This window comes from Parambassis ranga, chromosome 9 (assembly GCF_900634625.1).
Source record: "Parambassis ranga chromosome 9, fParRan2.1, whole genome shotgun sequence".
NCBI classification, from domain to species: domain Eukaryota; kingdom Metazoa; phylum Chordata; class Actinopteri; family Ambassidae; genus Parambassis; species Parambassis ranga.
Window position 1 is genome coordinate 21071960 of NC_041030.1, and position 15535 is coordinate 21087494.

The 15535-nt window shown below is 42.9% G+C and overlaps 2 protein-coding genes across 3 annotated transcripts; one reads left to right on the top strand and one right to left on the bottom strand.

Moving 5' to 3' along the window:
* Positions 1-996: 996 nt before the first annotated feature.
* rnf215 (ring finger protein 215) lies at positions 997-6673 on the top strand. Its single transcript, XM_028413634.1, has 10 exons — positions 997-1348; positions 1661-1807; positions 1892-1963; positions 2159-2244; positions 4463-4517; positions 4619-4723; positions 4978-5094; positions 5165-5308; positions 5412-5514; positions 5901-6673. The coding sequence occupies exons 1-10, from the start codon at positions 1127-1129 to the stop codon at positions 5921-5923; spliced, it is 1074 nt and encodes a 357-aa protein (XP_028269435.1). The 5' UTR covers positions 997-1126; the 3' UTR covers positions 5924-6673.
* An 874-nt stretch (positions 6674-7547) lies between these two features.
* Positions 7548-14522, bottom strand: ascc2 (activating signal cointegrator 1 complex subunit 2). 2 transcript variants are annotated; one of them, XM_028413582.1, is made up of 19 exons: positions 14402-14522; positions 13580-13683; positions 13329-13487; positions 11881-12054; positions 11661-11790; positions 11518-11585; positions 11323-11436; positions 11106-11218; positions 10956-11030; positions 10765-10869; positions 10610-10678; positions 10463-10537; positions 10115-10358; positions 9849-10045; positions 9642-9761; positions 9335-9559; positions 9171-9258; positions 8997-9088; positions 7548-8155 (listed from the first exon to the last, which is right to left on the bottom strand). In XM_028413582.1, exons 2-19 carry the CDS (start codon positions 13661-13663, stop codon positions 7984-7986), a joined length of 2304 nt encoding a protein of 767 aa, XP_028269383.1. In that variant the 5' UTR covers positions 13664-13683; positions 14402-14522; the 3' UTR covers positions 7548-7983. The 2 variants fall into 2 exon arrangements, with proteins under 2 accessions (XP_028269383.1, XP_028269384.1); XM_028413583.1 differs by having other exon boundaries at positions 14305-14490.
* Between the last annotated feature and the right edge of the window lie 1013 nt (positions 14523-15535).

Genomic DNA, 15535 nt, shown 5'->3' on the forward strand with positions numbered 1-15535 from the left:
ATGAGGTACTGAAAACGTTTTTTAATCGATTCAATAATTTAATTATACTAGCAGTGAATATTGATATAATTAATATAAACCAATGAATGCGCCTTTCTACGGAAGAGGATTAGGGCCACTAAAAAAAAATGTCATGACAGAAAAAAAAATATTCTGACTTCAGAAATCTCAGAATTCTGACTTTAATCTCAGACTGACTACCATCAAAACAGGAAATACTGTTGATGTGAAAAGTAAAACAACAAATGTTAATAGAATAAATTCAAGGAATAAAATTGGAGCACTTACTTCTCTCCTCCTAACCCCCGTGCAGGTGAGTGAATGCCCGTGGCTGCCACCACCAACTTTTCCCATCACCATGACAACCACACCCCAACAGATAGACTCAATAATACACCATCACAATGTATGGCTCCTACAATACACCTGCGCCCACAGTACAGTGCACACGCTCCTCACTGTAGTTCAAACAAAATAGAAACTACATAAAAACCAAGTCACTGGATTACAGGTGCCCGTAGTTCTGACTTTAATCTCAGAATTCTGAGGAAAAAACAAATCAGAATTCTGAGATTAAAGTCAGAATACATTTTTTTCTGTCATGACAATTATTAATTAATTAATTATTAATTAATTCATTATTTTTTTTTCAGTGGCCCTAATCCTCTTCCGTACCGTTCTGATGTTAATTAGAAAAATTAAAACTGTTGTTTTATAACTGGTTTTTACAGCTGGTTGAATAATCGCTGTGAAGCGAACACGGAAGTACGAGACGATACTTCTCTCGTCTTTGTTCAACGGTGGTTCGATTACAAATATTTACGGGTCATAGATGCCCTAAAGATAAAGTAGATCAGTTTGTACCTATCATTTTGTATGTCTTGGCGAAACACATATATTTATATTAAATTTATTTTCCGTATTCAAATTATATTCTTGAGAAAATAATCGTCTCGCTGTTTCCGGCCAGGACCGGAAGTATTACCGCTTGTTTACATCCGCCAAGAGGGCTGGTAGCAAACTGCGAACAAAACCGTGAGCAGCTTGTTCCAAAGATGATGGATGGCAGCTGATCCGGTTTGTGTATTTGTTGCAGCCGCTCTTTCTCCGTGTTGTTGCTTGGACCATGGCGTTAGCTCGCTGCGGCTGTCTGTGGGTCACCTTACCGCTCCTTCTGCTGCGGTGGCCGGGGCTGCTGGTTGCGGCGGGGCAGGTCGCTCTGGTGGAGGTTTTTGTGGAGCAGCGGCCCGATGTGAGCTCTGTGCTTCAGGGGGAGGTGGTGGAGTCCAGCAGGGGATCTGAACAAGGGGACGAGGGGAATGAAGAACTGGAGGGGGGCCTAGTCCTGGTAAGTCTGAGATGAGTCATCGGGCAGAATGATGAAGTGGTTCTTGTCCTGGACTATCAATTAAAAGGATGGATTTGTAGAGATGTACCTTAGGCTAAAGAGTGACCAACATCCAGTTAACATGATGTATTTATTGGACAATAATTGATAAACCTAAGTGCAAATTGTAGCTACTTGTAATTGCATCTCTTCTCTTGCCTTCTTACAAGGCAGCTTCTCCAGTGGGTCTCTAGAAGCACCCACACAAACCTTTTGAATTTGAAGTCCCTGCTCTTAGTAACAGGGAACATTTATCCCATTTCTTGTTTTCAGGTTCGTGATGAGGAGACACCTGTAGGTGGAGGAAAGGATGAGGACAGTAAGCAGGAGCCATGGATCGGGGTGGTGCCTGTGGAGATGGATGACAGCAAAGCTTCCACTGGGAACCAGGAGTCCTTTGCTGATGCAGTGGTCAGTAAGGTGAGTGCATCGTCATTTTGGTAAAAAGCATTTCTCCAGTTTACTGATAATCACCTGCATGAAGCTCTTTTATGTTTCTTTTAGATGAAGCGAGCTTTGGTCCTCGGAGCTTCAGCGCTGATCATTCTGGCTCTCAACCAAAACACCGTCAGTGAGGTAAACGTCACAGTCACGTCATTTTAAGACATTGGTTCTTTGCTCTGTGTAAAAATGTCACACTTTGCTCCAGGTGTAGTTGTTTTTTTGCATGTGTGTTAGTTTCTGTAGATGTGTTTTCTTTTTTTTTCCCCCCAAGCCTGTAAATGTGTCAAACATCCAGTTTTTGTTGATTGTGATCTCTCTCCATTGTAGATGGATTTGTCTCAGGTGCTGTCCAAGCCCATCATTGTGATCCAGACGTCGGAAAATGTCACCAGGTTGATCGGAGCTCTACTCAGGTACAAATTTACCACCACCAAATATCACATCCACTGCATTAAAAAATTTATGAGACAATTTTATTTTGATAATCAAAGATAGGATTAGGATACAGTTAAGAAAGTCGCAGAGTTGTGGTTCAGTGTTTAATGTATTTGGCACACTGAGACCACTTGAGGCTCTAAGTCTCACAACAGCTGAGAACCTAACCTTATAGCTGAAGATCAGGGTTAGGGTTAAGGGAGTTTAGTGCCAATTTAACTTCACATTTCTCCACAGTCCTGCAGTAGATGTTCATGATACTCACTGTGGAGATAGATTTTATAGTGATTTTTTTTTTTAAATACAAAATGTCTTAAAAATTTGGATTTTAGTTCCAATTTAACTCACTGTGGCGATAGAGGAGGCATTCTATAACAATATTCCAGTGAAATATCTGCTGCAGATTTTATGGATATTTTATAGGGAATTCTTAAAAAATGCCAAATTTCTCAAAAACCTAGATTTTAGTGCCAATTCAACCTTCCATTTCTCCATAATTCTGCAGTATTATTTCACGAAACTCACTGTGGTGATAGAGGAGGCCCTGTATAACAATATTCTAGTGAAATATCTGCTGCAGCGTTTATGGATATTTTATAGTGAATTTAAAAAAAACGCAAAAATTCTCCAAAATGCAGATTTTAGTGCTAATTCAACCTTCCATCTCTCCATAATTCTGCGGTATTATTTCATGAAACTCACTGTAGTGATAGAGGAGACCTTCTTTAACAATATTCCAGTGAAATATCTGCTGCAGATTTTATGGATATTTTATAGGGAATTCTTAAAAAATGCAAAATTTCTCCAAAACTCGGATTTTAGTGCTAATTCAACCTTCCATTTCTCCATAATTCTGCAGTATTATTTCACAAAACTCACTGTGTTAATAGAGGAGGCCTTCTTTAACAATAATACAGTGAAATATCTGCTGCAGATTTTATGGGTGTTTTATAGTGAATTCTTAAAAAACGAATAAATTCTCAAAAATTCGGATTTTAGTGCTAATTCAACCTTCCATTTCTCCATAATTCTGCCGTATTTTTTCATGAAACTCACTGTGGCGATAGAGGAGGCATTCTATAACAATATTCCAGTGAAATATCTGCTGCAGATTTTATGGATATTTTATAGGGAATTCTTAAATAATGCCAAATTTCTCAAAAACCTAGATTTTAGTGCCAATTCAACCTTCCATTTCTCCATAATTCTGCAGTATTATTTCACAAAACTCACTGTGGTGATAGAGGAGGCCTTCTATAACAATATTCTAGTGAAATATCTGCTGCAGCATTTATGGATATTTTATAATGAATTTAAAAAAAACGCAAAATTTCTCCAAAATGCAGATTTCAGTGCCAATTCAACCTTCCATCTCTCCATAATTCTGCGGTATTATTTCATGAAACTCACTGTAGTGATAGAGGAGACCTTCTTTAACAATATTCCAGTGAAATTTCTGCTGCAGATTTTATGGATATTTTATAGGGAATTCTTAAAAAATGCAAAAGTTCTCCAAAATTCGGATTATTGCAAATTCAACCTTCCATTTCTCCATAATTCTGCGGTATTATTTCACGAAACTCACTGTGTTGATAGAGGAGGCCTTCTATAACAATAATACAGTGAAATATCTGCTGCAGCGTTTATGGATGTTTTATAGTGAATTTTTTAAAACCGCAAAAAATTCTCAAATATTCTCAAAAATTCAGATTTTAGTGCCGATTCAAGTCTCCACTTCTCCATAATTCTGCAGTATTTGTTCATAAAACTCACTGTGGTGATAGAGGAGACCTTCTTTAACAATAATACAAAAATTGAAATTGAAAATGAAATATCTGCTGCAGCTTTTATGGATGTTTTATAGTGAATTTTTAAAAAACGCAAACATTTTCCAAGTTTCGGATTTTAGTGCCAAATTAACTCAGTCATAGTAACATCTTTGACACTTGGAATGCATTTCCTGATGTCCCTAGATGTCGGTAGACACCAAGAACATCCATTTGAACCTGATGATTGTGGTGTATTTCTTTATTTGCTTTGGGTTTATATTTTCCTAACACACGGCTGGGGTTTAACCGGTCAAGGAGATGCATCCTTTCATACAGAAATCCCACCAGCAAACAAGTTCCCTAAACTTTTCTGTAACAAGTTAAAATGTGGGGTTTTAATGTCACTAAACATCTGCTCTCTTCACAGGGGTCTTCGGGCAACAGCAAAAATCACCTACAAGACGATCTTGCAGGATAACCTGGTGAGCTCCACAGCTCTCAGCTGACTGTGTGTGTGTGAGTGAACAGATGACAGGCTGAGCTGACAGTGAGCGCATGCTGCTGCTGCTGTGTGTTTGGACAGGGAGCCACGCTCACCTTGTGGTCCAGCTGCGGTCGATCAAGAGGTGGTCGCTATGGAGAGTGGCAGGGAGTCATCTGCACCGGAGAGACCAACTCTCAGGTCCAGGTGGGGGAAGCAGCACAGCGAACACAACATCAGCCTCCATAGCTTGACTGTAGGGAGGCTTCAAGAAAGGGCCGCAGGAAGTCTGACTTATTAGAAGACTGCAGGTTTGAAAATGGAAAAAGAAAGATGTGAGCTCACTGATTAAAAAAACAGGATTAATCAGGTTTCACAGCACATCAGAACCTTCCTGAAGCCTTCTCTGATTTGCAGTGAAGACTTACTTAACGTGATCTTCCTCTCTGATGTGTCTGTAGAAGTACCTGCAGCAGCTGTGGGACACCATCCTGCTGGTCGCTCTGATCCTCAGCACAGGAGTCATCGTTCAGGCTCGCTGGCAGTACCAGGACCGCCAGCCGAACAATGACTTAGAGGTACTCTGTTACTCTGAAAGACATTTTTTCCAGTAAAACAGTTGCACTTCAGACATCTTGTTTCCCTCAGCTCCTCCCTAAACAGGATGTTCTGAAGAGAATGTCGTCCTTGAAGACCAAAACGTACCGTCAACCCAAACCCTGGTGTGACGCCACGCAACCAGTCGAGACGGACAACTGTGCTGTCTGTCTGGAGCCGTTCAACAACAACCAGGTCAGCTTACAATCCCACAGCAATTACTAATACATTAATCATGTAAAGGATCAGCTCAAGGTGGACTGAAGGGTCTGCGCTGCCTCTGTGTTGTTGTGTTTAGTGTCTGCGGGTGCTGCCGTGTCTTCATGAGTACCACAGAGAGTGTGTGGACCCCTGGCTGCTGCTGCAACACACCTGTCCTCTGTGTAAACGCAGCATCCTCGGTGAGTTCACACCTAGGGACACACACTTTTAAGCCCATAATCAATATTTTTTAATATTTAAGCTGTCAAATATATTAAAACAAGGTTTAACTGTCATGTTGCATGTTTTTGGTTGAAGATCAGCTAAAAATTCACGGAAATATTGTCATGTGACTGAAGTGGGTCCATCATAGCTTCCAATTTGCATGAAGTGATGCAGACGTTTTTTAGGTGTCGTTTTAATTGAGATGAAAACACTTACTACTTTGGATTTGGCTGTATTTTCTGATTGAACTGTATGTCTCTCATGATGCATTCAAGAACCCTCAGAGGTGTCAAAGAAAGACTGATCTGCTTGTTACACTTAATAGTTTTGATTAACTGTCGTCTTTTCCTCCTCCTTCCAGGCAGCGTCTGTAAAGACAGCTAACAGACGCTTCACCTCCGTCACGCTGCAGCGTCTCTGAGAGTCAGCACCCGCCTCGACCTCGGTGACTCTGCTGGAGCCTTTTTTTCATTTTAAACTGACCTCAAAGCTTCCCCCCTACCAGCAGTGGACTGTGGGAGCAGATATAAACTCACAGCAGCGGGCAAGTCGTCAGGGCTGTGGAGCATTTTAACCTCAGACCTTTGGGTAGGTCCCTCAGTGGTCATCTTATCTGATACTGTGTGTGTGTGTGTGTGAACAGAACTTCTTCCTGGAATCTTGTTACTGTACAACTGTGGAGACATCTGTGCGTGCGTGGGTGAAAATGTGACAAAACAATATGTTAACAGGTGAAAAGTGATAACCTCAGTGAGTGTTATTGAGCTGGCTGTTAGTGCTTTTAACTACCAGAGCAAATTATGGTGAGTTTCCTTTAACGTCTTGTTATTTTCTTGCATTTAAGTGTTAGTTGTCGAGGTTCTGTAGTAGCTAAAAGAAATGCAAACAGCAAATAATGTAGTGATTGATAAGATTGTGACCAAACACACAATTCAACTCAGGACACAAACTTATCAATCACTACATTTGTTAAATGTAGTTGACACAAATGTCCTGAGGTCCACCTGTACAGCTAATTGTATCCAAAAAGCCTCTATCTGTCAAAACCTCTGTTGGCCACTTGTCTGTTTAGGAACCAAATGACAGTGTAATGGGTTTTGTGAGTGAGGACTCAAAGCCGAATGGGTGTCAAAAACATTCGTATTTATTTTGTCTTGTCAGTTACATTTGTTGCTTTTTTTGTTATAAAAAAAATGCTCTAATAGAAAACAGTGTGCATGGCAGCATGTGCTTACAAACAGCAGCGTCGTAGTTGGTGGTCGTCATGGAGACAGTTTGTTTTTTGTGCAGGCTGATCGGCAGCAGCAATGATGCGAACAAGGTAGAGGTCAAGCAGACACGTGAGCACTCGACACACCGGCAGGGTTCAGCGTGTGTTTCCTTTGGTTCTGCACAGATGTTGTCGTTGTTGTTGCTCCTCGGCCTCTGAAATGAGAGTGTTCTTATCTGCCCGTCAGCAGCCAGTGAACGCGGCGGCCTCGCTCTGTGGTTATCTGTTTGTTTACTTTGAACAGAAATGAAGCAGATCTTTTTGGAGTGAAAAATGCTGGAGTTTAAACACAGAGAGAAGGCGGACGTCAGAGGAAGTGAAGAGGAGATAATGTTAATGTTTGTCTGATAACGTTATGACAGCTAATGCTACCAGGCGGCCTGATCCCGGCCTGCGTTGCTGTGACGTCTCCACAACAAGCACTGAAAACATTTGAAGCAGAAAACGAGCTGCAGCGTCTTAATCTACATTTTAGATTGATTTTGTCCGAATTTCTTGAGGTTGTGACTCATAACCGGGAGAGGACTGATTTAAAAACACGCCAGACAATAAATGGGAAGTGTGACTCTGTGTCGACTGAACACAGAAGAACACGCATCATCAGCAGAGCTCTTTGTCGTGCTGGCTTTTGCCGCCTGACTTTAGCGATTGCTGGTCTTTGTCTGGACACTTTGTACTTCACTCTGTGTGGCAGCAGAGAAACTCACTCTGAGCTGAAAAGAAACAAGTGCACATAAATTAGTTAAATATATTTTTTACATTTTATTTTTCTCCTTTGCTTCTCGGAGAAACAGCCAAGCTGATGTTAGAGGAGCGCAGACAGGTCAGCGCGTCAGTAATTGTTCTTCCAGCTACAGAAGGATAATCCTAATCCCTGGGCTTCTTTTCCTTTTATTCCTATGTGGTCCATGATGATGTCAAAGAAACTTGATCACTCTGGATCTTAAAAATAAATCATTTGTTACTTGGCAAATATATAAAGGTGTGGTTCTCTTATTTCTTTGTTGTGGCTCACATTTTCAAACCATCCTCAAAAACATCTCACAGCCATAAAGTGGCTCACAGTCTGTAAACTAATGCAACCTTTACACAGCAGCTTCGGGGCTGGAACATGAACCGGGGACATCAGCAGAACGTGCTCTCCCACCTCGCGGTCAGTCTGCTGCCGGCAGCTTCAGGAGGGGATCATGCCTTTGTTCCTCTTGCGGTCGGCCATGGTGCGTCTGTTGTGATTTGCCACGCGGTTCTTGTTGGTCTCTTTCTTGCGTCGGTCCAGGAACGTCTCCGTAGTTTGTCCTTGGCCTTTGGGTCGGCCCACCACGTTGCTGGGACGCTCCGGCCGGAAACTGAAACGTTAAAAAAAAACAAAGTCAGTGATTGTTTGATACATCTTGAAGTATACGACCCAAACAAAACTGAAATTAAATCTCTTGCTCTAAAACAACAAATTAACAAGATTCAAATTTGATAAGAGGAGTCCTGTTTCTGCCACACTCACAAACAAACAGAGCTCATACTGAAGGTCACTGTGGCGGCTTTCCAGGTGCGCTAAAGAACGCAGAATTTTTACATTTTAAAGGTCGGGTAGGAGATTTCATTCTGATGCATTTTTTGTTAAATTAGTGTATCTTCTCTTTACAATCCGATAGCAACCAATTAGTTTTGGACTATTAATCAGCTGTGGGAGCTATAAAACACTAAAAACATCAGCCAATCCTCCGGGGGGACCCTGCGCGGAGTATTGGCTGATTGTCACTCTCTTCCTGCTCTGCGCGCACCAGAGAGGTACGTGCATGATGGCCGAAGTCACAGACCGCAGCTCGTCTTCAGGTGATGCGCGTCCATGTGATTGGGAGGCGTGGCTTCAGGGTGAGCTCCGAGAGAAAGGGGCGTGTGTTTACTTTGGAAATCTGGCTGCCTCTCACTGAGTTTTCAAAACCTCCTGCCCTACCTTTAATGGGATGTTTTCTATTTTCAGATGAGGTCTGTCACAATAACCCTTTTTAGATCCATTCAGAATGGGTGTGAGTCACACAGGAGTAGTTCCATATGTGAAAATATGAAAATCATTTGAAATCAGAATTCTTGTTTTTGCAGTTTCCTTCTGTTTTTCCAAGCTTGGTGGGAGCTTGAGAGTTAAGGCACCCCAGAATGTGGTAAAGGTGTCAGTGCGGGTTTCGTCTTTACCCTTTTCTCTGCTGCATGGCGGCTCTTCTGGCTTCGGCCCTCTCCCTCAGCAGAGCCGGGTCCTGCACGAACTGATCCCTGTTTACATTGTTCTGAAACAAAAAGGCGAATAAATAATAAGTAAAAATAATCACACAGCTTTAAGGATTGAAATGGAAATGATCTCAGCTGTACCTGTAAAGCATCTTCTTCATCGTCTTCCTCCTCCTCCTCTTCCTCTGCTTTGTTTGCTTTCCTCAGTACCTGTGGGACGGTGAACGGCCTGCGAGGAAACAGAAAGGTAAAACTTTTTAATTCTGCGTACGATGACGATCCACCGCACCGACATCTGAACGCACCTTCTGTTTAGCAGGCTGTCTCCATCCAGGTCGTTCGCTCCCACTTGGTTCATGTCGTAGGTGTCGTCGTACTCGTCGTCGTAGTCGTCCAGGTCGTACGCAGCAGCAGAGTCACCGGGTTCAATGACGACCTCGTCCACCACCGTCTCGTAGGCATGATAACGAGCCCTCTGCTCCTCGATGTGCTGCTTGTTGTCGAGCATCTCTCTGATATTCTCGCCTTTCCTGCAGGAAGACAGATTTACTCCATCCTGTTATTTAAATGTCAGAATCGATTGGATTTTGATTGGTGAGTGTGTGTCGGTACCTCCTGCCCTTCCAGATCCGGGACATGTCCACCTGGTCCCTGCGGAAGACGTCAAACTCGTCGTCGTCAAACACATTGGACCTGTTGTTCAGCACAGCTGGAAGCTCCTCCTTCACCGGCCTGTCGGTGCAGGAGAAGACCGAGGTCAACAATGCTCTGTGAAACAAATGACAGATATGTACGCTTCCTGAGCAGTGCCACCCTCACCTTGGCATGGCTCGGTCCAGTTTCTCCAGACTGGGGGCTAAGCGGTCCTCCAGAATGTTGTTAATGACCAGCTCGGAGCTGTAGTCGTACTCCTGCAGGCAGGCCAGCAGAAAGCCTTCGCCCAGATCAGGAAGCAGATCCCTGATGCACGACAGAAGAGACTCCAGCTCGGCCCCGCTTACAGGACACACAGCACCCTGAGACCAACATTGGTCAGGTCAGTGATGACACTGGTTAGGTGTAAGAACAACAATAACAAATCTCACATTGTTTCCTTTAGTGGGGACACCCAGCAGGGCCTCTGCTCCTCCTCCTGGCTCTCTGACCTCCTGAGGTATAAAGCCAGCAGATGAGGAGCAGGCAGCAGCAGCAGCTCCTCCTGCCGCTCCCTGACGGGCTGACAACAGCGAGGAGGTTTTACTGTGCATCTGACTCGATATTTTCCGTCGACCGACGCTGTCCCAGGCACTCTCCACACCCTGCAGCAGGTAGGACGTCCTGGTCTCATCACTGGCAGGCAGTTAAAGAAACAAACAACGAGGCCGATGCAGCTTCTAGGTGCCTTTCCCAGTGGCTTCATTGCTCATTGAAACATCTGTTGCTGATAAGGATACATGACAGGGAGGGCCTGCTGCAGCAGGCTGATGTCATCTGCGATTGGAAACTGCTCATCGTAGTCTGACAAGAACCTGGAAGGATGAAGCAGATGTAGCAGCCAGTAAACTGTTAATGTGACCCCAGCCACCTCTCAGATGTCTCACCTTTTCTCTGGTAAAAATGATGTGAAATATTGTAGCAGCTCCTCTGCAAATGTTTGCATGTTTTCCCTCCTGCAAAGCAACAATAAAATGGTTCTAATGTTAACGTGAGACATTCCTGCTGTGCACGCTGCATCCTGGGAGTGTGAGCGTCTCACCCCTCCAGGATCGGCTGCAGGCAGGTGTTGTGCAGCAGCAGGTGAGCCATCTCCACCATCTTCCGACAGGAGTGAGACAGCCGCCTCCACGCGTCTTCCTGCAGACTAGATGCAGTGTTTGTTTTTTTGGTTATTCGGCACTTTTTATCCCTCTTTTATTCCTGCATTAGAAATCTGAAGCAGATACTCACGCTTTATCGTCAAAGTTTCTCTTCTTTATTGCCTTCTCGAGGTCAGGCACGGCAGTCTCATAAAATGTGGTCAGCCTGCCAGCAGAGAAGAGACTCAGGGGTCAGATCGAACTGTGACGCTGCCACTCGAGAGCTCTGCATCACGCCTACCTGTTGAGGAAGCCGTGGGAGTGGAAGCTGGAGCAGGCTGCAGGGAAGATATCCAGGAAGGCATGGATGGTGGTTGTGGAGTCGCACAGGTACAAAATAATATCTACAAGTTCCTAAGAAAGAAAATAAAACAGATTATTGCAGCTAAACAAAGACCAGGTAACTTCACACACCTTCTAAATAAAAGTGTGTGTGTGTGTGTGTGTGTGTGTCTGACCTGCTCGCTCATGGTCATGGCAGTGGGTTGTTTGTGTGCATTCAGCTTTACGGGCTCCATGGCAGTGGCTCCTTCACAATGAATACCACACTTGTCCAGGATTGTGTCAAACACCTGGAATACAGGATAATAATAATAAGACACGTCACGTCACTGTAAAACATGTTTTCATGTGTGAATTCAAACGGTGTTCACCTGTAACACAGTGGGCACCGTCTCATCCAGGTCGCTGTAGTAGGACGGCTGCTGGGTGAAGATGTTCTCTGGAAGGACATCGTACTGAGAGTCAGCAACAGTACAGGTGACATTAGAGAAGAGAGCCATCATGAGCAGCTTACCTATCATCTTGTGCAGCAGCTGGCCGTTGCCTTTTCCAAACAGCACACACAGATCCAGGATTTTAGGAATGTCAAACAGGAAGTTCTCATAAATGATTTCTCCAAACACAGTTGGGCTGAAAAAATGATCCTGTAGGGAAGGTGGGACAACTGTAACCAGCGCTGAAACATCTGAGGTGACAAAATAAAGATAATGACACTAAAAGAATCGCTCCGGCACCTTCGATTCTTTATGTGTGGCCATCCTGAGGAAGCTCAAGAAGACCACCCTGTGGACAGAGCGCTGCATGTCTGCCACCGCCAGCGAGGAGGGCAGGGTGGCGAGGTCGAGACTGCGAGGGGCGTGATGGAGGTATGAGTCCAGGCATCTCTGCAGCGACTCGTCAAACACAACCTGGTGTACCGAACAAGCAGAGCCAGAGAGAGAAGTTATGTGCCTAGAGCAAAGTACGGGCCCTGGGCCAGGCCCGGCCCGCCTGCATCTTCAACGCAGCCCGTGGACCGTGCACTCAAAACATTAAACAAATATTTGAGTGCATGTACATATTAAAGAAAGGCAGCAAAGGTCAGCTCTTCCCAACCCTCCTTGTCTCTTTCACGCTGCTGTACTGCATCATCCCATCTACTTTTGTAGAGACGCGCTTTCTACACAAAATGCATCCTGATGTTGCTGCGGTGCTGCAGCTGAAATATTTCACTGTCATCTGTTCTTAAAAAGCACACTTCTTGTTGTTCTTGCCCAACTTACAGAACTTTAGTTTTAGTATCTAATGGTTTTCTTTTGTAAAAATATCTTCACATGATCTGTGCTGCTGTGCGGGAGTGTGTTTTAACAACCAACACACACTCAGAGCAGACATGGATACACACAGCGAGGATAGAGGAGCGAGCAGTAAATGACAGCATATTACAAGAGCATATTTATAAAAGGTAGATACTGTGCCTGTGATCTCCATATGTATTATTTATGAAAAGAAAATGTGGCCCTTTGCTTTCTTATGGAAGTCTATGTGGCCCTTGCAAAAAAATAATTGCCCACCCCTGGCCTAGAGGGTTAAAATGATGCCTCTGTTTAGTTAACAAATTAACAATTCATTACATACTGTAGAAATAAATAAATAAAAAATAAATAAATAAATAAATAAATAAATAACTGTCTTTTGTAATTTCTTTTCTCTCTCTTACTCTCCTGTGGTTCTTGAATTCATCATATAAAGGTTATATTTAGAACATGTAACAATAACTCATTTTCATTATCAAGCTTTTGTAAAAAAAAAAATATATATATATTTTCCCATCCTCAGCTAATGAACCATGATCTGACTTACTTGCAACCAGCAGTCATAAACAAAACCTCAGTGAGTATCTGAAGGCGTTCGGTAGCAGTGTGAAAAACAAGTTTGCTAACGTGGAGTTCTTGTTTAGTTAACAACTGTAGGCACTGGTTCCACTTTATTTACATTCTATAAAAACAAAACTCAAAGAAATGTAACGTCTTTAATTGACTTATGTCTTTATAACAGTTTAGGTTTTCTCTACCTGCAGCCATGACTGTGCTGTTTCCATGCAGGTGCAGGACTTATTACTACAGTGAGAAATGAGCCCACGGTGACTGAAAAACATGACAAAGAATCTGCTTAAGGGTTCAGAGGGTTCACAGTCCCCTACCTGGCACCAGAACTTGTCGTGGGGCAGTGTGAGCAGCCACTCCAGGTCTTCTGTGATGAATTTGGCATGTTCTAAAAACTCCTCCACCTCGGCAGGAGAGCCCTCCTCAGGCGGAGGCTTGTAAGGCACAAAACAGCGCTCCTCCATCCTGTCTGGGTGCTGACGATGGATTGAAAGCACAGGATATGATTCTGATGCAGTTCTAGAAGGGAGATATTTTACACTCCAGCATCGGTGGGGATCTGACTCACCAGGGCAGGCAGTGTGCGATCTTTACCCAGAGGGCCAGGCTCAGTCACCTGCTGCTCGTCCAGGGGCACTCGAGCACAGGCCATGGCTTCTCTCTTTGTTTATTCTGAATAATCAAACATGATCAAAGGTACATGAGGTTTATATTTATATTTATATGCACACTTTATTCTCGTGTCCCCTCCTACTAACAGCTAAATATTAAGAAAGTGGGACATTGTTGCCACGTCACAGCTGAAACTGATTATTTTTGTTTGTTAGATGGTTTAAAAACATGAACAAAAACACAGAAAGCTTTAAAATTCTCAGATTATCAACGTTTACTTTAAGTGTCTGTCCCACGACATGTGATCAATCTAAACGTTCTCATATATCAAACATGATAAAAATGTGTAGTATTTATAACGTTGCGCTTTTTATTGTTCGATCATCTAATGAATTCGTTCTTTTTTTCAAAAGTTGCTAACTCATGTCAGGGTTTGTTTAACTAGCTAGCAGTTGGGGAAGCCTACAACACACAGATACTGTGGTTAGTTAGCTTGCTAAGTTAGCTAGTAAACCCGTCACGCTGTTGCCAGCGCAAAAGTAACAAAGACTAGCTTTCACATCCATTTCAGACAGACGTTAGCAAAGTTCAGAGAGAGAGAAACAGCCATGTATTGCGCTAACTTGTTAGCTATCAGCTATTTAGAAGTTCAGCTACACGTTAATGAATGGATAAACCAACCTGTGGCTAGCTAACCAGCAGGTGACGTTCTGGCCGTCTGTCTGCGACACGTATGAAACAGCCGTAAAGAAATGGACTGATATATTTATCCGCTCACCGATAAATGTGACAGTCTGTGTCTCTTTCAAGCCATTTCATCTGAAGCTGGCATCAGTTTCTGTTTCCGAACGTCTCCTGGTCACCTGCGAAGACCAGGAAGTGACGTGGCTTGTTTTTCCTGTGGCATCATTGAGACGCATGCGTAGTACGAAACTTTGTGCGCTTCATCGCCCTCTGGTGGGCACCAGGGAGAATAGTCAGTGGAACTTCAAATGAATGCTTTTTTCTTAACAGCAGGAGGTGTGTCTAAAATTTAATATCACCAATATTAAAATGGCTGACATTTTAAATATTTTTTAATATAACTTATTTATCTGTATTTATTACCAAACTATATTCTAATTTACAGCTCCCCCAGCATCTGACAAAAAAAGACCAAAAACATCAACAATGTTCTTCCTTTCAGCTTTATTCCAACCACAGAATGACTGAATGACGACACACTGATGCTGGATTTTCTTGGAAAAAGGATGTTTATATATATATATATATATATATATAAAACAGTTTTTTTATGACACATACAGAAGGCTTATGAGGATTTCCAATAATTACATTTTAAAATTATCCACTGCAAGTTCAGCTTGAGCACTACAATGATTCAAATCTCTAGAAGGTTGATCTGTCAGCTTGGAACAGGAATACTATATTTATTGTTTTGAGGTTTGGAGAGGCAAAATGTGTGTGTGTGTGTGTGTGTGTGTGTGTGTGTGTGTGTGTGTGTGTGTGAACATGTGCATTAATATTTCTGTCAGCTATCACGCTCATTCTGAACACGACAAAGATAAACAACAACAAATAAAGACTGGGTCAGTCTACTCTCATGGCTTGTGTTGTAAACCTACACTGAACACTTTTATGTAAAGCATAAAATAAATATTTTATGGCTTAGGAAATAATAAATAATCCCAAACACTGAACATATCCAGCAGCAGTAACACTGTACCACAGGGCACCCGTTTTTAATGGCTGTCCTTCTCCAGCACAGAAACAAATGAGCCTATCATGGAGTCCAGTTTCTACCTCTAATAACTAATCTTCTACAGCTCTAATCTAAAAAGGAGGATAATCTGTATGATATCAATAAATCTAACCCATCATACACACCGTGGTTTACAGTAAAGCAGGACGT

Bases quoted from the DNA above. Each gene is read 5' to 3' on its own strand.
- rnf215 (XM_028413634.1), top strand. From the start codon at position 1,127: ATGGCGTTAGCTCGCTGCGGCTGTCTGTGGGTCACCTTACCGCTCCTT. The intron at 4,724-4,977 runs GTGGGGGAAGCA...ATGTGTCTGTAG, and splicing joins AGACCAACTCTCAGGTCCAG to AAGTACCTGCAGCAGCTGTG. The intron at 5,309-5,411 runs GTCAGCTTACAA...TGTTGTGTTTAG, and splicing joins AGCCGTTCAACAACAACCAG to TGTCTGCGGGTGCTGCCGTG.
- ascc2 (XM_028413582.1), bottom strand. From the start codon at position 13,663: ATGGCCTGTGCTCGAGTGCCCCTGGACGAGCAGCAGGTGACTGAGCCT. The intron at 10,870-10,955 runs GTGAGTATCTGC...CACTGCATCTAG, and splicing joins AGAAACTTTGACGATAAAGC to TCTGCAGGAAGACGCGTGGA. The intron at 10,359-10,462 runs GTATCCTTATCA...ACTGCCTGCCAG, and splicing joins CAGCAGGCCCTCCCTGTCAT to TGATGAGACCAGGACGTCCT.